The 23956-nt window shown below is 40.1% G+C and overlaps 1 protein-coding gene across 2 annotated transcripts; it reads left to right on the top strand.

Moving 5' to 3' along the window:
- The first annotated feature begins 361 nt into the window (after positions 1-361).
- Positions 362-23088, top strand: dnaaf9 (dynein axonemal assembly factor 9). Of its 2 annotated transcripts, none has more exons than XM_072364919.1 (37): positions 362-535; positions 1141-1220; positions 2819-2944; positions 3032-3156; positions 3589-3685; positions 3876-3982; positions 4090-4167; positions 4386-4487; positions 5093-5148; positions 5260-5395; positions 5810-5891; positions 6098-6134; positions 6254-6338; positions 6415-6491; positions 6610-6654; positions 6796-6841; positions 6940-7051; positions 7271-7341; positions 7459-7506; positions 7588-7678; positions 7765-7868; positions 8020-8163; positions 9445-9530; positions 9681-9782; positions 10219-10336; positions 10493-10581; positions 10668-10787; positions 11024-11149; positions 12785-12822; positions 14763-14895; positions 15185-15271; positions 15949-16055; positions 16345-16419; positions 17147-17334; positions 17475-17540; positions 17948-18041; positions 18311-23088. In XM_072364919.1, exons 1-37 carry the CDS (start codon positions 363-365, stop codon positions 18415-18417), a joined length of 3558 nt encoding a protein of 1185 aa, XP_072221020.1. In that variant the 5' UTR covers position 362; the 3' UTR covers positions 18418-23088. The 2 variants fall into 2 exon arrangements, with proteins under 2 accessions (XP_072221020.1, XP_072221021.1); XM_072364920.1 differs by lacking the exon at positions 362-535 and adding an exon at positions 567-712.
- The last annotated feature ends 868 nt before the right edge of the window (positions 23089-23956 follow it).

Genomic DNA, 23956 nt, shown 5'->3' with positions numbered 1-23956 from the left:
TCGTAGACATACAAATGAGTTATTTTTCATCAACAGCGACTGATGTCAACAGTGTCTTATTGTGTTTGTATTACTGAGGGATTGCACCATCATCTGCGGCTGCGCGCTGCTGCCTGCAGCTGTCGAAACGGCCCTTGACAAGATGATATTCCATGATGAAATGGGGGAAATCTTTTGTTTAAGACGGATTTATTTGTCTGTCTTAATGAGTATTTATGGTGCATGAAAACAAATTAATTTATACAGCACCAAGAAAAGTGTCCGACTCGAGAATAACCAGCCTTTTACACAAAAAGACAATCCTGCAGTATCGATAAACTGTTGTGGACACCTCTATTTACGGAATGGTTCGACCCGTTGCTATGCTATCGTGTGTAGACATTCTCCAGGGTGATGGAGAAGAAAATGTAGTTACTCTGCCTGAAAAGATTAATACTAGAAACGTCGTTTGTTTTATGTGTACTGTGACAGCCACAGCAATGGCCGGTGTAAGCAGAGTTAACGGGAAATTCTCTGGAGTAAATCCAGCCGTCAGGTAATGTTTATGTCGTGTTGTGTTTACGGAAAACGCCTCACTGCAGCTGCCAAGCTAGCCTAGCTAGCGTTAGCTCCAACTGCTATCAGTTCGGCGACGTTCGACTATCTGGTATTATTTAATGGAACAAGATACAAAAATGCTTTCCAAGTTTCCAAGGTGTGCACCCAACGACAGGTGAAGTTAGCTGTTGGAAAATCGTATTATTCTAATTGTCTTAACAGCCAACCTGAATATTCCCTGAAACTAAATTCAAGTAATTTTTATTTACTTCTAGTATACTTAAATGTAGATTTGTGAGGTATTAATTGACTGCTAAAACTCAAAAGTTATAAAGTAAGACTTATTATGCATAAATATTTAAAACAATTGTGATAATAGTAATGATGACGATGATGTATTCGAAAATACTATAATCAAACTTACACATCATTTGGTACCTTATTTGAAGCAAATGTACAACTTATTATGTAGAGAATTTCTGGAGTAAAATGTCTGTCCCACGTTTTCGGGCATTCTAATGAGACAAATCCAACCAAAAGATTTTCTCTCCAAGGTTGTAAATTGATAACCATTCCAAAATTTAGATATTTTTTCTTTTTCAGTTGCTGTCGCCTGCGTCAAGTTCAGGCTCTGGTCCATGAGGGTGGTACCGCCACTCCTGACGGCATCTTGTGCACTCTCGGTATGTTAAGTTCAACCTTTTTTAATATTTAGACTTCACTTGTTTATCTGACCTAGTTCACTGCACTGCCTGTTATTTATACAGCAAACTACTCTTCAAAACATGTATTAAATCTATCCATTTAAGTTGCCCTTCTCGAAAGCCAACTGTAATGGAGACCTGCGGTTCCATCACCTTCACTGGTAAATTGTTGGTACAGATGTGTGGCTTGATGGGGATGAGTGACTGGCAGAGAGCAGGTTAACTCAATGAGTGCATAAATATGCCGATTTCTGTCTCTTCATTGACAAGTGCCATGGTATTGGCAGAGGGGGGGCTGGCTATCCTGCCTGTATAAAAGATAAGAGAACTTGAATTAGTAGTCACAGATTTTAACTAACACGTTTTTGCTACTCTCCACTTGTTTTGTAGTTGAAGTGTAACACATGGTGTGCTCCGCAAAGTAATAGCAAAAACTCATCTCTTCCAAGTTGTCTTCATGGCAGGGCAAGGCAGGTAAAAGAGGGAAATGGGCCCACTTACCTGCTTAAGAATGTACTATTAGATTGGAATAATATTGCAAAGTATTTGTAATTGAATTATTTACAGGAGTGTGTGTATATGTGAATATTTCTTTTTAATTTTCTATTTTGGAAGGTGTTGGTGTTATGTAAATATTTTGTGGTTGTCTGGTAGTCCAGTACCATCTCAATGGGATGTTCCAGTTGATGAGCTACAGCAGCAGGGTAGAAAAAGCACTTAGCTGTGCACAGTAATGTGATGGTGTTGTTCTCAAAGGTGGTGTAAATAAATGCTTACAGTGGTATAGGGCTGTAGCGATACACTAATCTGACGAAACAATACGATACACGGCATTCAGCCAACGATTCGATATGATTAGATTCAATACGATTTAATACACATCATTTTCTGAAAGATTTTGGAGGGACAGAGTGATTTGACATGAATCGTCGCTGATTGGACTGGTGGTCCGTGCTTTGAACTGGAAGGACAACACCGCCAGACAAACAGAAACAAACAGACATGTCATAAACGTGTCTGCAGACTCATGTTTATGTTGTGAATATTAGATCATCAACCTGCTCGTTTTACTTGTTAAATACCGTATACACAAATCCAAATTCTCTAATCACAAACCATCTTTTTTAAATTTTGAGAAGGAGCTCAAACAATACATTACAACAATCCTACATTCTATAAACAGAAAAGCCATCAAAACCACTGTACCACTTTATGTAATATTTTTATGAACTAATTTGTTACTGTTTTATATAATGTGACCCCCCCTGGCATTATTTTGTATTATGTTAATGTTCTGTGTTTTCTCTAATTGTAACATCTGACTTTTCAATAAAGTTTGCTTTAAAAAAAAAAAGAAATCGTTACTCTCGGCTGAAAAAAACGATACTTTATCGAGAAACAAAATATCGATACATATTGCAGCGATACTTTATCGGTATCGATAAAATCACTCAGCCCTACAGTGGTGCCTGAAAACCTACCAACGTCTCATGTCTCTTCATAAAAAGTATGGATTAACACACAGCCAAACGGATGCCAACTAATCTGGCTAAAAAATGTCTTTTGGGCTGTTTTAGGAATTGACAGCAGATATAATGAAGGATGCGCTGAGCTGGCAAAATACTTGTTCTATGGACTCTATGGACGAAGTCAAGTCAACTTGGATCATGCCTTTGAGGAATTTCCTGAAGAAATGCTTGATGGTGGGTTATCTTAGTATTTTCTAAAACATATTATTGTGCTTGTTGGTTTTGAATCAACTCTTAACACATTGCTTGTCTGCTGAACAGATGTGATCCTGCTGATAAAGGCAGAGTGTGTTCATCTGTACTGCAACCCACTGAACTACACTTATCTGTTGCCCTACGTGTCACACTGGAGGAACCTGTATCTTTACTGCATGACAGAGACAGAGGTAAAAACTCACATCTTCACCCACATACCCATCTTTAGATTGTTTTGTACTTCCTGCATGCTTAAGCCAGGTATGCAAACCGTATCAGAAGCATTTAGGTAAAATACATATCTGACCGAGTGGAATTTTATCTTGTTTCAGTACTTTGGCTGCACAGTGGAAGCAGCACATTAGTTTTCTTCAGTGACATAGCATCTAATTATACTTTAAGTTCAGCTTGTGCACACAGGGCGCCTGCTTCCTCAGAGATGTTGACTCACACTGGTGCAAAAACTCACAAGTTAAATTAAAGATTGCCAGATAGGTTTTTTTTGTGTGTGTGTAAAATTCTAAATTTGACCCTTTTGCCATAGGGTTTGTAAAACTGATTCTTACCTTTTAGACTAAATCTTTTTCTTTAAGTTGATGCAATTGTTCCACTTCTTTTTACAGTATGAAGAAGAAGAGGCAGCAGAGGAATTCAAAATTTCCAGTTTTGTTTCTATGGTGCAGGACTGCCATCGTATTGGAGTACCTTACAGTTCCCAGGGTACATACTTTCACATTTTATCATCCAGATTAATTCACTAAACCTGTGCTTAAGAGATGAGCACTACCTAGCAACATAACATTACATCTGATTTAAGCTGTAATGCGGTTCATTTGACCTACTTTGCAAAATGTTACTGCATAGTAACATGAACAGCACAGATATTATATATAAACGGTTTTAATTTTAGGACACACCCAGAAGTTTGATATGTTTATGGTGGAAAAGTGGCCCCTGATTCAAGCATTTGCCCTGGAAGGCATTGGAGGAGGAAGTTTTTTTACCATGAAATACAAGGTACAGTCAACACCAAAAACACTATTAACCATTATATTAACTGGTAATGGTTAAGTGGTTCAGTACTTCTTGTTCTGTTTAGTTGTATATGTTTTCTCCTTTTGCAGTTAATGGACATGAGTGAGAAGCTGTGGCAAGTTTACAACAGACTGGACCCGGTGTCTCTGGATAACCTACTCAAAGAGGTAAATTTGTGTTTGATTTTCAACGTGAATCAGTCAAATGAAATGAAAATGAAAGTACTTTTTGTTGATTTCCCCAGGTATCTGTTTGATTTCAGTAGTCAGCTGTTGTGTTCATTTATAGATGATCAGGATATACTGTGTTTTGGCTGAGCAAAAGTCATATTTAATATCAGAATATGTGTTATTGTGATTGACACTGTAACCCATGTGCTGCTTAGGACTTGTCAAGCTTTGAGAAGCAGTGGAGCAGCTTCTTCTCCAGCATGGATCTGGAGAGTCATTTGTCTATCTTGGAGCTGTCAGAGGCGCAGGCAGGAGAGGTGTGCTTAAAGACATTTATTACTGCAAAAAGGCAGCAATGTCTCGGTGACGGTGTGCTGCCTTTCAGTCACAGAATGATCTTTATCTCAACACGTTCTTTAAGTAAGGGGGTGGGGCATTGATACTTAGATATTTAGCTCATTCATTCTTTACACAAATAGAATTCTGACGGCTTTCTGTGTTACCAATACAAGCTCCATGTCTTGTGTTTTCAAGATTCATCTTTTTAGGTCATCATTTAAAAAAATAAATGAATAAAAGATTGATTCAAATCAACAGTGAAACTGCAATGTAGTATAAGTATCACACACGTTAGGATTGTATATTTCCGACAAATTTGTATTACCGTAGTATAACATACCAGCTTTAAAGCACCATCTTTGGAGAGTGTTACTGTTAATTTCCACTTCCTGCCAAGTGAATATGGACATGCACACAAAGATGGCGTGGCAAGAAAAAGTGTGTAGTACCTGTGAGAAGACTGAACCATCAACCCGGTTCAGTTACCATTGAGAGCAATGAGCATTTTCAGACAGTTACTCTGTCTCTTACTGAAGCATAGTGTACTTGGTTGAACGTAATGTGTATTCTCATCAATCTACAGGCATTCCGTATTTACTACACTCATGGACTGATTTCAAGCAACATCACAGATAAAAGGTATATGTATATTAAAATGTGTCTAAATGCCACATTTACTGTCTTACAGATGTAAAATAAAACAAACCAAAAAAACTGTATTGTCAATTAATCAGTGTTTCTTCATTTTAGCAAAAGTCGGCAGCCCTTCATGCTGTTTGGGAAACATTCCTCTTTAGAGGATTTGGACAACTATTCGTTCAACTTTCCCTCAGAGAGTCATCAGGTCCGCAACACAGGGCTTCAAGGTTCTACAGCCAAACATATGGTGAGAAGCAGCAGCTGCTCCGCATAGGAGAATAGCTGTATGTCAACACTCTGCGGTGGTGAAATGAGCAAGGCTATGAAGCGGAACCGTGTGGGAAGGGCACCTAGCAAAGTAGCAAAGCAAAGACCAGCCACTGTCAAAATCCCAGTATTTCAAACAGCTTTGTCAGTTTTATCTAAGATTCACATCACTTACGGAAAAAAACAAAAAAATCTGTTTGCAGCACCATCTGGTGAAATAATGTGATACGAGCAGCGGCCATTAGTGTGCTGGACAGATTTTCATGTGGCAAGAAACATGACTGTGTGTCCTTATAGACGCGATGATATTACATCATATCTCTTGGTTATTTTTAGAGCTGCAGCGTGCTGTTTTTGGTGTTTTTACAAACAAAACAAAACTCTCCCTTTTTAGATTCTACAGTGTGTGTCTCCCAAAGGACCTTTGGCCTGCTCTCGGACCTTTTTCTTTGGGACTACCCACACCCCATATATTGGTGAGGTTTACTTATGCATGTAATATTTATTCATTTCATACTTTACAAAGTGTCAGATTGGGAAATGTAGCTTTGTATTAAGTTGCCATATATGACGAGTCCAATAAGGACTTAATAAACTACAAAAGGTTCAGTGTTGTAAGAGAAGTTTTATAGTGTCTTTAAAGCGTGATATTTGTTAAAAAAGAACTGTATTTCTCCAACAGGAAATCAAATGACAGAACAAAAGAAAACAGAAGTTTTGTAAGTGATGAAACTGTTTGTTATAATATGTAATAATGTCTCAGTTGCTCTTGTGGCCTTCAGTCACTGAACTTTTTAGAATGGTTACAAAAAAAAGGAATTTTGTTTTTGTTTTTCAGCGTTTTGTCACAGATGTACTCGGCTGCTGTTCAGGGAGTTCTTTCTGGAATCAAATGCTTTTCCTGCACCTCTAGTGCTGTCAAGGTATGAAAAAAAGAAAGCAGATTTTACACCATGTCCTGTAGCGCAAACAGTTGGTCATTCAGAAATATTTCTTTAGGCTAAGGATGTGGCTGAGAACACCTTTCTGGTGGCACTGGACTCTGTGAATTTAAGTCATTACAGGAGTTCCCTCAGGTAGAGACCAATTTACACTTTTTCCTCAATTGCATGATGCATTGAGGAAATTTGATTTGTATAATAAGCGCTATGTTACATCAAAGCTTAGTATTTAATACTTGTTTGCCTTCTGCAGGTCCAAATGTGAATTCAGCATTCAAGCAGTGAATAAACAAGGAATGTAGGTGTTAACAGTCTCCTTCAGTATTATTCCACTTCATGTGGAATATGTTTTAAATTGATGCTTTCAGAATAACCTCATTGTACATATGCAACTTTGGATCTGAGTAGCCTGTTGTACCAATTATTCATTTATTTTTAGGTTGATTCCTCTGACTGATGATGACAGCTGTTACCTAGTAAAAACAGTAAGTCAGATAAGCATATTTTTCTCTGCGTGATCAAAGGATCACAATGAAATGGCTTGTGTTCGCAGCGCTCTTGGACTAATTTCACTTTCTTTAAGGCTTGTCTGATTGTCCATGACATCCCAGACCTGCAGTGGAACAGGGGGGACCTTGGCTCTGTGGTCTTCTCTGAATCCTTTCTGGAGTCCAGCATCAACATTCAACAGAGAGGTACAATATTGATCAGATTAAATCTTATCAGAATAGATTACTGATTGAATCTACAAAGGAAATTTGATTTGTATAATAAGCGCTATGAAAAAAAAAACAATCATCCTGAAACAACAGATGGCTATTCTAAAAATAGCTTGTTTCCTTCATCAGTTTTGTATTTGTTATTCATTTTTTTGTGTTGCTCCTTCTCTGGTTTTGCTGATTTTGCTTCTGTAGATGGCACTGTGTCCTCAGACAGCTGCTACACCATCCTGACTGCAAATGTGCCTCGCTATGCCTGCTGGCTGGTGTGTATGGTGCTGTAAATGCATCCCCTCGTAGTCCAAGCAACTGATAATGAGTTGTGTTTCGCTGTTGTTTTTGTTCTTTGAAATATATTTTTTGTCATTTTGTGCTTACATTAGATGGAATCTGATGTCAAACAGTCTGAGCAAGCCCAACATCTCGCTAAGGTAAGTTCAGAAACCTAAAATACTCCACGTTTGTTGGCCTGTGTTCAGCAGCTCGGCACCCACAACATGTCTCTTAAACAGAAAGAGGATGGCGGTTACCTGGGAACTGTTCTCACCATCGCAGATGCAGCATATGTGTTCTCCAGCAGCCAGCTTTCCTCACCTGAGGAAGGTGTGCAAAAGTTGAGAGTCATTCTGCAATCTTGACTTTTGTAATTATTCTGTTTACATTTTTGATAACTGAAACTTTGATTATAGGGAAAATCCTTTTCTTCTCTGAGGGATTCCTCTTTATCCATTCTCAATATGGGTGCATTACGCTGTCCAAGGATCACATCAGAAATATCAACTTCTATGATCCGGTATGCATGTTTCATATTTTCAGTCAGTTTAAGCAGTAAATACATGCAGTAGTTTATTGTGGACTACATACATGTGTATGTATTAAGTGTGCATATTCTCTTGAATACCTGGTATCTATTCATGTTTGATTTGTGTGTCCTTGTTTACCAGGACTCCAGTGGAGTGGCTTCTCTGTTTGTGGCGTATAAGGCTAGCCTGCTCCCACACCTCCCGTTCGCTCTGCACAGCTCTGATCACTGTCTGATCTTCGCTCTTCAGCCCAGATCTAAGAGCCACAGGGCTTTCTATTCCAAGGTAAGACTTCAAGCCAGGGACCTCAGGGTGAATATACATGTGCACATTTTTATTTGTATTCAAAATTCCAAAGGATACATTACATATTTGGTCAATTTTTTCAAATGCTACTCCAGCAGACAGACATGATAAGGGACATCGAATGAAACAGAATAATGAATGAATCGATGACAAAGGGCTAAAGCACATTTGTCATACTGTATCTGTCAAAAAGTGAGATAACAAACTATTTATTTACTTATGTTGATGAAGATTCTCAGTTTCTGCTCACTTATTTAAGCCTTTGCATATACTACAGTTACAGGTTTGCTCTAATATTTCCTGTTAGCGTCACTAAAACTCTTTGACTGGAGCCCAGCGTTGATCTGTGGTGCCGAAGTAAGAATGTTACATTTGAACAAGCTTACCATCGATCAAAAAATGATTTTTGATTGATGGTAAAAGAAAAGGAGACTGTTGTATTCTGAGCCACAATGTCAAGCTACAGTACAGTAGGAGCTGAGGTGTGCATCTTACTGTCTGTTGAGGGGATCCCCACTAATGTCAAAAATCACAGTGACAATCTCATCCGTGTAGAGGTCATGATCATTTAACTTCAATAAGGTTTCTGCAGTCACTGAGTGATGAACTATTTATTAAAGGGGGGAAAAAAACAACACGTTTCATACTTTTGTTTGACCAAAGTCTGCTTTGCTCCTCTGAGCTAAACACAGCACAACTTGGCAGGCAGTGAGCTTGGGATTCAGGGTGGGTTGAAAGCGTGTAACTAATAGAGAAAGAGATGTAGTGAATTCATAACTTAAGACAAAAAAAGGGCATCACTGCAAACAGAATCCATGACTTTTTTGGATTTATCTCAGGTTTTTGTGATATTTGGAAACCAGAATTTTCTCTGAAAATTTCAATTCGGTTCATAACAGCCCGAGTGTGTACTCAGAAAAAGAGTGTAAGGCTGACAGGGGCTAGTTTGGACTGAGCAGGGGAGGATCATGTGGCACATTGAAGGGATTCAAGAAAAGTTTGATTTGAGCATCATGCCACACACTCCTGCCTCGAATGTGGAAGTGAAAATAAAACTAAAAATGAAAATCACATTTTAAACATATCCTTGTTGTTGTCACTTCAGAAATCAACAAAATGGGTAATTTGCCCAGATTTTTGATAGTGTAATTGCACATTTGTTATAGCTATAGACAAAAATGTGTTGTGGCCCACTTCTTGGTCCTAGTCTCATTCAAGATACAGCTGTACTTGTATAAGCCTTCTCACTTCTTGTTTCAGGTTTTGTCAGTGTGGAAATACGCTGAATCTGGACTCACTCTGCAGTTTTTGGACCAAGAACACCTGTCCTTGAACCAGAGAAACATGTACAGAAGTTTCTTTTGCTTTGATTATTTTACCTGCCATGTATGACTGCATGAGCATTATTTGAAAAATTGGATACATTTTGTAACATTTGTTAATTAAATCTTCAAAGAAATACATTTTAACAACTTTTTTTTCTTTCTTTCTTTAAGGCACAACAGACTCCAAAAGCTACATGACAGTCAAGAGCCGCCAGTGGCCAAACGCAAAGGCAGTCTAAAGACTTCGTACTCCCAGCTGCCACAGCAGGAAATGTTAGTACAAACAGAGCCCTAGACCGCATTTGCATTGTATACATTTTCTCCCTTAATGTATTTAAGACAAAGGCGGCGTGCAGGAATAATGCAGCTCATTCTGGCAGCTTTTTGCTTTCTTCATACTTATCACACATCAGTTCCATGTTAAACAATCCCAACCACGGTCCTTTGCACAGGTTTGCATTACATATCCTATTTGTAAGTGATGCAAAGCAATGTGCTTTTATCCCACTAACCCACCCTGGTGATACATTTTGTTGAGTAAAGAACTCGCATTCACAAAATTTCTTAAATGCAGTTCACAACAATATAAAAGGCTGCCGTACCTTGCAGTTCCTTTCCATTACCTCACGCATAAATCATTAGCCTCAAAAGACTTCTGTAAAGGTGTCCCAGTTTATGCTTATTGTTGCTGTGTTCTGGGCTTTATCAGGTTTCTTCAGCACTTTGCCCTGAGCAGCATCAGTCAGGAGCCCATTCTGTATGACCACCTGGAGGTGCTCTTCCCCTCTGCTGAGCTGAGGAACCCAGCTCCCAGTCAGGGAGACAAGGTGAGCATGTTGACGTAAGGTGCAATGAATCATCGCTTTGGAAAAATAGAGACACTGTAAATCATTTTTCTGGTTGCTTTCCCCTCTGAAATCCTGATTTTAATTATGGTAAAGATGATACAGTAAATATATACTGTATGTTTAATCTGTTCAAAGGTTGTCCTCACCATCATCACTGGACTGCCAGGGAGCCATAAGAAGAGACTTTGCAACTTTCTAGTTCAACTGAACAAGGAATTTGGAAGGTAGGAGAATTCAACATGAGTATAGAAGCATGATAGATACAACACAAACAAAGCTAATACAAATGTCTGAACCATTACACACATAGGTGGGTGGTATACGAGTCTGACAGCTTCTCAGCCTCACACCTCCAGCAGTATTTGTCGAGCTTCCTCAAGAGCCAGAGACGCACAAGTGGCAAACCCCGCCTGTTGCTGCTCACACCTGGGTAAGAAAACCTGCTGATCAGAAATAAGGAGTTACACAGCAGAGTAGAGATAACCTAACGTTTTTTTCCCAAAGTTACAATAGTGTGAAAGTAGTCATCGGATATTAAGTGGCTTTAATGATATCAACATCATACTCGTAAATCTCACAGAATTTGCGCCGTTTTGAGTATTTATGTTGGCGGGAATAAAATTTAAGAAATACTAATATCATTTACTTGAACGTCCCTACTTTCAGATACACAGATGTTCTGGATGTGGTTCAGGCCGTGCTCTTCCATCCTGACCCTGTTGTCCAAGCATGCTTCACCATAGGTGCTGTGACCGCTTGTGTGAACCCCCTTGCTTGCTGTATGGAGCATAGGTAAGATTTCAGGTTCTCCACTCTGTTACTCATACAGGGTAACCATTGCAGCTGGTCTTTGACTGCCCTCGTGTAATAAGGTATTCCATATCTTTTCATCAACTTAAATCATCACTTATTCGTGTGCATTGAACATGGAGCAGCTTATCAGCATGGAATAAGCTGCATGCAGCACACATTGGCCCATAGCAACAGAGCTCACTTGCGTTTAGTATTTATGTATGTTTTGGCCTGTTGTGCAAATGTAGAGCAGTCAAGCTAAAACAAACCAGCGTTGAGTGTTTTAGGTCAGCTGTTTTTTAAGGTGACATATGGACAGACCATAGGATTACTGATGGGGCTGTGCTGAAAACTGTTGAAGCTCCAGAGGTTTCCAGGATGAGGTTACATGACACTTTAAGCTATTAAAACTCAAGGCTTGGTTCTTTTCTTTTCAAGAGAGGATCATCCCTACATTTAATCGCACTCTACTTTTGTTGCAGGCTTTAGATGTAGCTTTCAGAGCTTCTCACTGTTGTAGATGACTGAGCTGCTCCACACAATATGACATACCACTCCAGTTAATAGGCTGTTTTTCATTGCACAGCCAAGTCGTCCACCCCCGATACGTACATACAGATAAGTCTACTTTTACAGAATGCTCTAAGAACTGCTGCCCTTGTCTTCAGCAGAAATTTCAAGTATTTTCATTCTGCATTGTAGTATTTATAAGTGTCAAAAGTGAACCAACGTTCTTTTGATTCTGGAAAACATCCAAAACAGAGACCTACTTGGTGCTGCAGTGGAAAGCACTGAATTTTCCATGTGACACCTCTTCGGTGAGCCTCATCTCACTGTTTGTTGCCATAGATTATGTAGAGGTCTGTGGACCACTGCTATGGTGCTAATTGAGTGAGGTTAGAGCAGCTTAGGCCTGACCTGCCTGTCACCCCTTCAGCATAGCCCTTTAATCTCCCAGATCCACATGTGTAACCAGCGCACCCTCCTCGGTGCAGCTCATCAGTCAGTCATGAGCTATTCTTTGTGATAGATGTGGACAGTTCATTACAGCAGGACAGGAAAGATAAATGCCTTTCAAATTACTGATCCCTCTGTCTGCAGAGTACCGAAGAGCTGCAGGGGGAAACTTGGCTCAGAATGGTTGTCCAGAAGGCAATGTGCAACACTGATTGATCTGAGGAGTCAGGAAATTATAATAGTAAATCATATGAATTGGATTACAGAAAGCTTGTACACTGGTCAGTTGCCACTCACGGTCATGATGTCATGCTATAAAAAAAATGCCACATAATGGATAATCAGCCTTCTAGCAGAGGGCAATAACATGGAATTAGCTTTTTTTATTGCTGCACAGCTTTGCCATGCGTGCCCTTCTCATGAATACAACTCTGTTAATGTTGGAATTATGGAGCAAGACATGGTTTAAATAGGAGGACTGTTAACTGAAGAAATTATAATGCACCTTTTGTAGCTCTTAAATTGGGAACTTGAACCTTTCAACTGAATCGTGATTCAGCGGTTACCATCTCAGACAAACTGAATTTGCATTTCACTGATTGCTGTCATTCTTCACCTGATTCTCTTATGGATTGTAGATTTAATTTCAGTTCTTCTCTCTCTTGTCTCTCACTTCAGGTTTGCTTTGCCAAAGCTGTTGGAGCAGTGCAGCCAAGGTTAGTTCTGTCTGATGCTCTGTTCTACCATTTTACTTCTCAGCAGAAATATATGTTCATCCATCCATTTTCTATATCTGTATAAAACATAAACGTGTGAGTAGCACATGAAAGTAATACATTTTACTATTTCACTAAAAGTATTAGCTTATCTCGTATTTGATTACTTTAACACATCTCTGTAAAGTTGGAGACAGCGTCTTCTCTGGGCAACAAGAGGCTGGAAAAGGAAGTGGTACTAAAAAGATACAGCTGGAGGAGCAAGTTGCAACTAATTAAGTTAATTGGCAATGGGTCAGTAACATGACCCGAGAGAGGCAGAGTCTCTCAGAAGTAAAAATGAACAGATGTTGAGAAGCTAGAATCCTGGATCAGACCTGAATGGGACAATATTCCTCTCCCATAAGTCCATCAGCTGGGCTCCTCAGTTTCCAGATGTTTACGTACTGCCGTTAAAAGAAGAGGGGATGCCACGCGGCGGTAAACATGGAACTGTCCCGACTTTTTTGAGACTTGTTGTTTGCTTCAAATTCAAGATGAGTTCATATTTTCATGAAGTCTGATATGTTCCATCTGTTCTATTGTGAATGAAATATTGGTTTGTGAGATTTGCAAGTCATTGCTTTTTGTCCATTTACATTTCCCACAGCGTCCCAGCTTTTCTTTGGAATCGGGGTTGTATTCCTCAGAGCTCAGTGATGACTATGCAAACCTCATTCCTTAGGTGGTTACTAGCTGTTGCCAATTTTAAAATTCAACAAGAAAAGTTGGAAGGAAACAAATTAAAATCGTCAAAGCTTCCGCCAATGTCCAAAAGGTTTATCATTATGCTGGTGCTGTACTGCTGCGATACATGTGATGTGACAGCGTGATACTACCGCAATGAAAGATGAATCTAAAGCCCTTATTGTAGAATACTTGAGAATTGAAAATCTGTAGTTTCAGTGCCAGAGACCCTCAGTTTATTGTAAGTGTGGTCGGATTGTCATTGCAGGGCTTTAGGTCTTTAACAAATTTCTCTAACCTCATGACGTCTTCCACGACGAGGGAACAGCGTTTAGGAGAAGACCTTTGGTTTCTGGTTGGAACAACTTCTGTTACAAAAAAAAACACGGCTACGAGCAATCTGGCCTGTACTGACACCCTCTGGCAACACCAAGCAGCCGAGTTTAATAACTTCAAATCAGTCCATGGAAACATGTCTGATTTCTGTATTTGCAGTTTTTTCATCGTTTTACATCAGATTTGCTTTGTTCGTTATTGTAAACTCTTTAGTTTATGAATGAACACTACTCAGTGCCACTGCTGATAGGGTTTCTACAGTTTTTTCATTTATCTCTTCTGTTTCCATTTATTTTGTTTGGTGGTTGTTATAATTAATGGGAAATATTTGTTATGTTTTAAAAGGACATTTCGTTTCATTCAATTAATTTTGTTTTAAGATTTGAGATACTCAAAGGTAAACATTGATAGGTCGAACACATAGTAGGTTCTGCAGCCAGTGTTCTCACACATGACAGCGTGTTTAAGAGCTTGTTTGGGGAGGGTGTATATTTTTCATGTATTTTATTTGGGTTTGCTTCCTCATTACGACCACCCCTGTGACTTGATCCAGAAAAATCTTGATTCAGTCAGCTGGGAGGGAGTGTGGTGCTGATACGGGCCTTTTTAAAAAAAAAAAAAAAAAAAAAAAAAGCAATCTCCATAATTTCCTCTTTTACGGAATTGCTTTTGATCCCTTTTGTATCACTTCAGCCGTTGGAAGGAATCAAAATGTCAGTTCAGCTTCTAGGTTAGAACATGACATTGCAGTAATGCCGGTGAATCAAACCTAGTGTTAAATAAGCAGTGGCAAGACAGACATGGCTTTGTGTTTTCAAGAAAGGGATCCTTTTTCTCCTGGAATTCACATTCTCTTTGTGCCATGTTGTGTGTGTCAGGTATTGTGAGTACAGTGGTGTTCACTGGGATGACAGCAGAGAAGCACCCTCTCATGCAGCATGTTCAGCAGTTGGTACGCTCTGCCAACCCCACAGCTGCCTTCATACAGGCAGAGAGAGGAGCTGTCACCAGGTAGGCGCCCACAGAATCATGATCAATGCTGTGAGCAGTCGTTTGGCTGCTTTTATTGTTTCCTAAAATATTTCCCTTCTCTTCAACTTTGTAGGTCTATATTTAGATTTTTCTGGTCAAAGTACTACTCACGCACAGTAATATATTGTGAATATCTCCTAGTACTCACCTGCTAATAGGGCCTGTTAGTCATTAGATATTGCATTTCCTGAGTGTAAAATGTTTCAGTAGACCAGTGAAGAGTGATTAGTTAACTCTGTGTTCTTTGCTGTTTTTTTTCCTTGATCAGAAATGAAGATTTCAGTCTCATACTGTCTGAGAGCGGCTTCAGTGAGCCACAGATGCTGAGAGCGCGTTATGTCCTCTACCCTGGATGGTAAGACACTCATGTATCCCCCTGTCTCCACACTCAACATTTTTGGCTGCTCGGCGACAGATTTATTCCTGCTTCTGTTTTCCTCAGTCCTGCCTCCCTCTGCTTTAATTGCCACTCATCTGGAGTGGTGGGGGTATCGTCTGCTGATTGCTGTAAAGGCCCTCAGGGCACCTCGTGTTCTCTCACCAGTTGTCTGCTGGCTGCACAGTAACAAGCTGTTGGAGTTGCAGTTGCCATGTACACATAGGGGGTGTCTTTTCCTTTGGACCTGGTCCAATCAGCCTTCATGCCTCAATGGTCAGCCTAATATGAACCTCTGCGAAATCCTCCCCTCAGATCATACACAGGCTATCTGGCTGGAGCTTGTACCTTAATCTTTTTAGTGTACTCATCCGCAGGCAGTAATTTGGGTGCAGTCTGTGTATATAAGTTTGTTTGAAATGCATCTCAAAGGTCTTCTTAGACCGAGATGGGAAACTTTTTGCTTCTGCTATTGAGAGAGTGTGTGCATTTACAAATGTGTCAGCCACTCCCACAGTTTTATCCATAAACTCCAACCTCTTTCTTGTGAGCAGCTGCTGGAGTGAACAGCTTTCGGTCCGAAGATAAAATGAAGCCCAAACATGTGACCTAACTCTCTCACCATTTGTGCAATGTGCTCACGTTCTGTGTTCTAGGTGCAAAGGCTGCTTCTTTTCTGGTTCTGGCACTCTGGTCCTCACTCAGCAACGTGTTGCTTTCAGCCGACCCCTAGAGAGGCCTTTATTTGTCAGCCGCTGTAAAGGTGAGATGGAAAGAAAGCACCCCCTCCCATTTTTTTTTTTCTAATTCTTACATGTGACACAAGTTCCAGATATGAGCTGGCAGGATTTTCTTATTACATAAGCTGTTCTTCCAAATATGGAGACAGCTGACATCTCAAAGTAATTATCAGCCTTGGCTGTAAAATAATTTGCTTTCCCAAAGGATGCACTTATAGCAACTGTTGTGCTTTTCAGGAAAATCTTGATTTATGGGATTGATGTTACTTGCTAAGGTTTGTCTGACAGTAAACTTTCTAAATTGTTCTATAGCAATCAAATCATCACTGAAGCCAAGTCCCTTCAGAGGAAATGTTTATAACGTTTGGGGAAGAGTCAGATTTTCCGGTAGGAATGAAACATTTTCATATATTTTCTTTACTTTCTAAAATGCATTACCACCTTTGCTAACTTTCAACAATTTCAGATTGTATTTCGAATTCCAGAGAACTTGCTGATGACACACATTATTTAACAAATGTGACTTCTCTCCTCTGTAAATATTTTCACTTCCCACTTTTGGGAATTATTAAGAGAGAAGGTTGCTCTCAAAGAAGCTCCTGACGGTAGGCAAATTGCCCGGTCGTTGTCTGGTGTTTAGAATTCAGCTCATAGATCACTGGTTTGGTTTCCTTCACATAGTTTCTCACTCGTATTTCTGTGTGAAGACCTGTGTGGAGTCGTTGCATGAGGAGAGAGTGCAGGTGCCTGTGAGGAGGTCCAGAAAGTGTGCGAATTCTGCCGAGAGTTTATTCCATGCAGGATGAAATGAGTGTGGCAGCTGTATGAGTAACTCCCTTAATATGTATCTCTGTCTGTAGGAGAGCTTGATTTACATCACTTTTATTTTGTTTTTTCTATGTAGCCTTTTTTTCATTCAATAAATTATGACATTTGACATGATTTATCACAAGTCGTGTGAACCATTTTGGGATCAGAAGGACTCTGAATGTGAAAGCATTAACACTTCGACAGCATGCTGGCACTGTAAATAGCTGCTGGAGCAGATGTTACACAAGGTGTGAACATAATGCTGAGACTTGAATGTGAACCCAGTCATGTCTGAAACCTCCAGACTCAGACCAGGCGATGGAGGTGTGCTACAATGCAGTGAGCGGGAGCCTTAGCGTTGTCCCAGGCGGGAGCGTTGACCCTCTGACTGCAGGCCCCAAAGAGACGGACACTCCCTGCTTCCTGGTCTTTGACGGCATCGGCCTCACTGAGGACGGACTGAAGGACTGGCTAAGGCTTTGCGCCAAGCAGGTTGGCAATTTCAAAAGCAGCTCTGCTTTTGATAGAAGTTCGCACTGAAACTTGTGTTGAGCTTACATCATGCTGTGTTAGCCTGGCATGGGGAAGTAAAAAGTTGTATAACCACAAAGCTGTTTTTTCTCTGTTTACAGAGGCATTCGAAGAAAACAAAGAAGACTAAAAATACCCTGACACCTCAAGAAATCAAGAGCATACATGTGAGTGTCCGTTGTCTGCTAAGACGCTCGGTGCTGAAGAGAGCCGTGCTCCACTGCACAAGACGTCGTTATAATTGCATGAAGCAGTTCATGGTGATTATTTATAATGTAATGAATGATGATTAATTAAATATATAAACCAAATAATACGTGCAAAAAAACGTTGACAGTACAATCTCCCGCCTCTTTGCACACACGTGTTCACATGTAGAATTATTTGATGACTTGTCATAAATTGGTTTCATACTTTTTTTTACATTTATTTATGTGAAATTATATCACATACAAGGATATAACTAAAAGCCATGAACGTACTCGGTTTTGCATCCTTGGCCAGGCTTGTCTTCTGTCTGTGTCTATTTATTTTTGTATTTCCTATAACTTTGACCGCACGTGATGTTCTTCAGGTGACGAGGCATTTGGACCCACTACCACCAGGTTACTTCTACAATGGCTATCAATACGTCGACATCTTTGGAGAGAAGAGAAACGTCCATCCCAGTATCCTTTCCTCCCAGTTGTTTTTCATGGTTGAATCCCAGTCAAACTGAATCTGTCACACACAGGCTTTGGCAAAAGCTCTTGAGGCCGTTCTAAGGCTAAAAGCAAATTATAAGCAGGTATATTTAAAACAAATGTGAGCAAAGTTAGGAATTGACTTTTGCAGTAAAAAGAATGAAGACAAAAAAATAATCAGGACTCTCTATGTGTCCCAATTTGCATTTAATTTTCAATTCATTGCTCTTTTCTTTACATTGTTGATACTGCAGACATGGATGATTTTATTAAAGAATATATCGCTGAGGCCAACAAAGAGATCGAGCATTTCAACCACCAGCTGGAGGTCCAGGGACAGCCTGACCTGTTTGATCCATGATTGAATCTACATTTATTTCATCCATCTCTCTTATTAAAATCATAAAAGGACCACAGTGGGAGGGACAGGGAGGGCACGGGGGGTTATGCACTGAGCACTCCACTGTAATGGGCAATGAGGAATCCCACCATTTGCATCTCACTTTGTTTCAGATTTGATGGCATGAAAAGGATAAGCTGAGGCAAGCTTTTGAACAGCGTCCTTACATAATAGAAGCCAGTTATGTCATGCCATTGCTGCCTGCTTTACTCCCCACAACAATACGAGCTGTAGTGTTAGCACTGTGGTGAGTTGGATGTCGTCATTTTTAAAATGAAAGTGGCAAGTTGATGTGGTCACTTATGCTAATTCAAATTAAGACACGTCAAGAGAAGATTACGCATCGAAGGACTCCATCGCTAAAGTCGTTACACACTAAGTTTGCAAGCTATGACACTGACAATTGAAGGAGGTTTCTAATCGCACACTCCCACAAGCTTGTGCAATTCTGTTTATCACAGTTGGCAAATGAATGCCTCTATTTCTGGATAGGCATGGGTGGCTGTGTGATGCTGGTCGGCTCCCTGGTGGGGTTTCTCAAGATTTGCTCCTCCTCTGCTGTCACCCAATCCATGCTCCACCTGTTAGCTTGTTTGCAAGCCCCACTGCAGCAGAGGGTTTGCTTGGCCATAGAGCTGTAAACATTGGACACTGTTGGTTGCTGATGACGGACGAATGATGCTGTTTATCACGTAGCTACAAGCCACCCTGGTGCTTTATTTTGAGACTCTAAAGTGATTCTAATAGTTTGATACTCTAAAAATAATTCAGTCCCAGCAGCAAAGTGTCAGTGTCTGAAGCTGTCAAAACCACATTGGAATACCGAGTTCATTACGGTGCTGCTAGTTAACAGTGATGTAGATCCGGAGAGTAAAGCTTAGTTTCACTGCAGCCTGGTGTGGATCACTCATTGTACCATTTTTGTTGGATGTGTGTGAACATTCCTGTTATCGAGTCTTTTGTCTCATAACATTTGGGCAGGACAAGGGCAAAATGAAAACATAGGAAAACATTATTTCAGGTTATCGTGCGGTTAGTTTTGAGTACACATGAGTTAAGCAGTTAGTAAAAGGCTTATCGATGAAGTGATGTCACAAAGAGTAAGACTGTCCTTTTTCCACGAGCAGTTTTGCTACCATTTGCTCTGCGATTGCGTGTCCCACTGATGTAATATGCATGTCTTCCTCTTTTCAGGGTTCCTACACAGGATTTGGAATTCCTGTGTCAGAAATTGTAATTGATAAGCAGTCGATGATTTCTCTGGAAGAAACCTGCGCTGCCATTTGTGCAGCTAGATATTTTATATGGTATAAGACACACTTTATGACAGATTCTGATTTATGATTGGTAAGCGTTTCAGAGTAAATGCTTGAATTTAAGGAATTTAAATGTGTAGGGACCCTGCAGTAGTATGTGGAAATTTGATGGTTTTCATTCACAATGGGGTTAGCAGTGTAACAAGGAGCCTAAACAATGTTTACGTCCAGCGGGTTAGGTTTGTCTTGAGTAATTAGATGCTAACGAGAGCAGCCTGAGACTGTACGCCTCCACCAAGGCTGGCTCCCATCTCCTTTCCCTGGTAAACTCTTTATGCAAATATGTCTACAATACTGCTATCAGATTAACTCCACCAAACACATAACCTCTGTGGTTTGGTGGATAAAGGATGATACAGGTGCATAAGTGTGCTCGTTTTGCTGCTGCTGCAATCGTATGATATATGTTATGTGAAACTGCCACAAACTCTACCCTTACCGGGAAAAACTTTAGCTGAATACACGTTTGGCAAGTTGTTTTCACCAAAATGACTTTGATTACGCATACATGATCTAAACTCGGGCCGACACTGCTGGCCCCATCCCTTCTCTCAGTAGAGTCTACTTTGAACTGTGCAAGCCATACCATTTTTATCCCAGTTGTGCTGCTGTCTTTTAGTCCAATCCTACATAATCTAAAATAACACGTAACATAACATTGTAGTATGCCTAAAATATTACCACGGCATATGCCACGTAACCAGCAGAAGAGACGTTCACATGGAGATGATGAAATTGACATATTTCATGATCTCTTCACCATTTTCTTTTTCTAAGATGAAAGTGCAATTGTTCTGTGTGTTTTTATATATGCTTCTTACAGAACCCTCAGATCGCTCTTTAAGGATAAAGCTACAGAAGCAAATGAGCCGCTAAACGCTCAGCCTCTTACAGCTGGCATTCTGCGCTCCGCTCAAAGTGCCCGTAGCACGCAAAACAAGTCAAGGGCCTGGTGCCTTTCAATGCCTCTTTAAGAAAAAAGAGAAAGAAAGCATTACCTCTGCTTACAGATGACCGATATGTCCAAATTCAAACAGATTACAGTGCTCTTTAGAAATGAAACAGGATAATGTATAACTTTAATCCTTTGGTGGTAAACATGGTAACTCTTATTTAACTCTTTTCAGCGTTTCAGAAACGGACTCTCAAAGCAGTCTGTTTGGAGCAACAGTTGTTATGGTTCCTGTGGTTATGTAATACTGTAGAGAGTTACGCTGACTGACAGTGAAAAAGTTGGGGGGAGACTGATGGCGCCAGATCTTTGAACCCTGTTACATATCAAAAGAGCAGAGAATCTGATACCTTAATTGGCCAAGAGATTAAAAGCTTTAAAGAGATGAGGGTTATGTAACACGTCTATGATATTTCAATCTAATTACCACTAACAAATATATAGAACCACCTATACACGAGTAATACCACAAGTCTGACTACACTATATTGCATGTGTTGAGATGTCGTGTGAATATGATACCACGTATATCCTGACAAAAAAAATGCCTTTCACCAAACTGGTACAGCAAAGAGAAAATAATACGTTTATTTTACATATCTGCTTAGAATTTGAATTACCTCAAAGTGACAAATCATATTTTTGTAAGACTGTGAATTCAGCCGTTGCGATGCAAACAAAACGTTTCCTTTCGCACAAGCTTCTAAAAGCAAAAGCAGATGCAATTTCTTTTTGCAGGAAAAACAAACAAAACAAATTGAGAAATCCTGAGACGTCAGGTTTCTCTGATCCAGCAGTGCCTTGGTTACAGCTCAGAAAAGAAGAGTTTAAAGCTGTTTTCAGAGCTCCATCCCTCTCCCTTTGATAGGGACGTATCTGGTGTTGTCAGGCGACGATCCGTCCTTCAACGGTGTTGGTGAAAGGAATCCATGGAGTCGTTCTTTAAAGCAATGTGTTTTTTACAAAGCCAGAGGGTAAAGTAGGTGAGGTCACACAGAGAGAGGCTGTTGGCAGGCTCTGGATAATTCAGGTGCTCTTAAAAACTAAGCAAAGAGATATTGGGGATAAGGGCTGAGTGGAATAGCTAGACTACAGACACTCTAATGCTTAAACTTGGTCTATTTTTATTAATTAGCCTAGCAACAGAAGAAGTGCATTTGATTTCCTAAATTAATCTTTTTTTTTTTTAGCTTGCGCCTTTTGATCAGCCTAGAATCACTAAATGGAATAGATTAATTCATTTTTTATTTTTTAAAGCGTATGTACACCCTTCAAAAGCAGAATTGAGTGTGTGACTAAAGTTGGGTGACCCCTACTTATTGTACATGGGGACCCTAACGGAGCCCTCCACAAGCCTCCGAGTGTGACTGCTACACAGCCCTCTGACAGACTGAGCACTCTGGTGTTTTCATCCTGTATGTTGAAGCTAGCTGTTTTGTAGCTGAAGTTATAGGACAAAAACAAAGTTTGGTGTTTAATTGGTTCTTTGTGAACAGGGAGATTGTGATGTTCTTGTGCTGCACTTTGATGAAGCAGCGGGTGAGGTTTTTTTTTTTTTTTTTTTGTTATTTTCTATATTTGAAGATTGGCTTCAATATTCAAAAGGACCAAGAGTTTGGAGCAATTCTTAAAGAAGTGGACATTTTTATGGTATTTTTGTGCTCATTGGAAGAAGGCAGCTTGAAAATGGATTTTTAACTGACCAAATATTTCAGTAGCCTCAGGGGACCGTTGATGCTAAGTGTTTAGGCTATTCTGTCCTATCAAGGTTAAAAGGGAATCACAGGCTCTTCTCCCCCACTGTCCTCACAGACAGCGAGAAGACTTTGGTCAGGTGTAATTATTATTAACGTACCTGAGATTACATAGTTGCCCTTACAAACTCAAAGTCTTGGCGAAGTGGATGGAGGTGAAATTGCGGTTAATATCTTCTATCTGTAGCCACATACTGACTGGCCACATAACCGTGTACAAAAAAAGATGCTGTAATTCATGTCAAGGAACAGTTATGATTCAAGTTGGCAGGCGTTTGATGTCATGGTGGCAGAATTAGATTTATGTAATGAAAAAGAAAAAAAAAAAAAGGGCTTATTTCTTCTTCTGTATCTGCAGGCTGCCTGAAGTTAAAAAGGACAAGAAAACCCAAAGTCTCTTGTGATGAGAAGCAAAAACAAAATGTCACTTCGAAAGTGCCAAACCGACTTCCACATTTTGTTTTGGGGTTGATCACGTAAAAAGAGAGTAAAACCAACTCGCATTTGCACAAAACTACTGTAACTTCTGTTTTTTTCCTGTGACTGATGCTTTTATAAACTAACTGTTGTATTTATTGCACCACGTAATGAATAAAATATTTATATGGGAGATCGATTGTTCTTTAATTATTTAATGTCTAGAGATTTCATATGAATCTGAAGGTCTACAGGCTGTTGTTGTCCTTGGACTGTTTGTTTTGCTCTCAGATGTCAGCACCGACGCTTCCAGCAAGCAGTTCAGCATAGTAGTGGATTTGCCACCCAGTGAGAAAACATGAATCCTCTCTGCTTTGAAATCCGGTATCTGCACCCTCTAAAAGCAGAGAGCTCTGCTTTATCAGGGGGGACTTTGGCTGTACTGATCAACGAAGTGTGTAAGCGCTTGGATGTGTGTTTTGTGTGGAGTTGAGGAGAAAATGGCAGCTGAAATGGCGCTGTGAGAATGCAAGGAATCCTGCCCCACATATCCCTGCATTTCCCCATGCTCTGCGTTTCAGCGTGTGTGCCTAAAAAGAAAGGAAGATGGTGTGTGGCTGTGTGTGTATGGCTGTACTTGTGTTGTTGCCAGGCAGATGCAGTCCTCCACATGGCTAACCTCTGACATCAGCGTTTCCTCTTCTCTCTCCTACCACCACTGTGCCGCCAGTTACTCCCCCAAGACTACCCACCCGATATACACTTAGCTCACTTAAAAATCTCCACCAGTAACCGCCCTTTTTCTAACTGCCCACTGCTCTATTGTTGTATTTGTACTGAGTCTCAGTGCTAAGGCTATTTGTGGGCCATTATGACAGCCACATGTAAACACTCATCGCTCCCAATAGTGTCTGCCAAAGACTGCCGAGTGGACCCAGTTCACTACAACAATGGATCCGTGTGCTAAATTTATTCATTTTTTTTATTCAGTTTGGTTGGAGGAGACTTCCTTTTCTTTTTACTCAGCGGCTACGACGGTGATATGTTGCATGTTTCCGTAG

Source organism: Leuresthes tenuis, unplaced genomic scaffold (genome assembly GCF_036924035.1).
Source record: "Leuresthes tenuis unplaced genomic scaffold, fLeuTen1.0.hap1 SCAF_15, whole genome shotgun sequence".
Classification (NCBI taxonomy): domain Eukaryota; kingdom Metazoa; phylum Chordata; class Actinopteri; order Atheriniformes; family Atherinopsidae; genus Leuresthes; species Leuresthes tenuis.
Note: the sequence above shows the minus strand (reverse complement) of the source record. Positions and strands in the feature narration are given on the sequence as shown.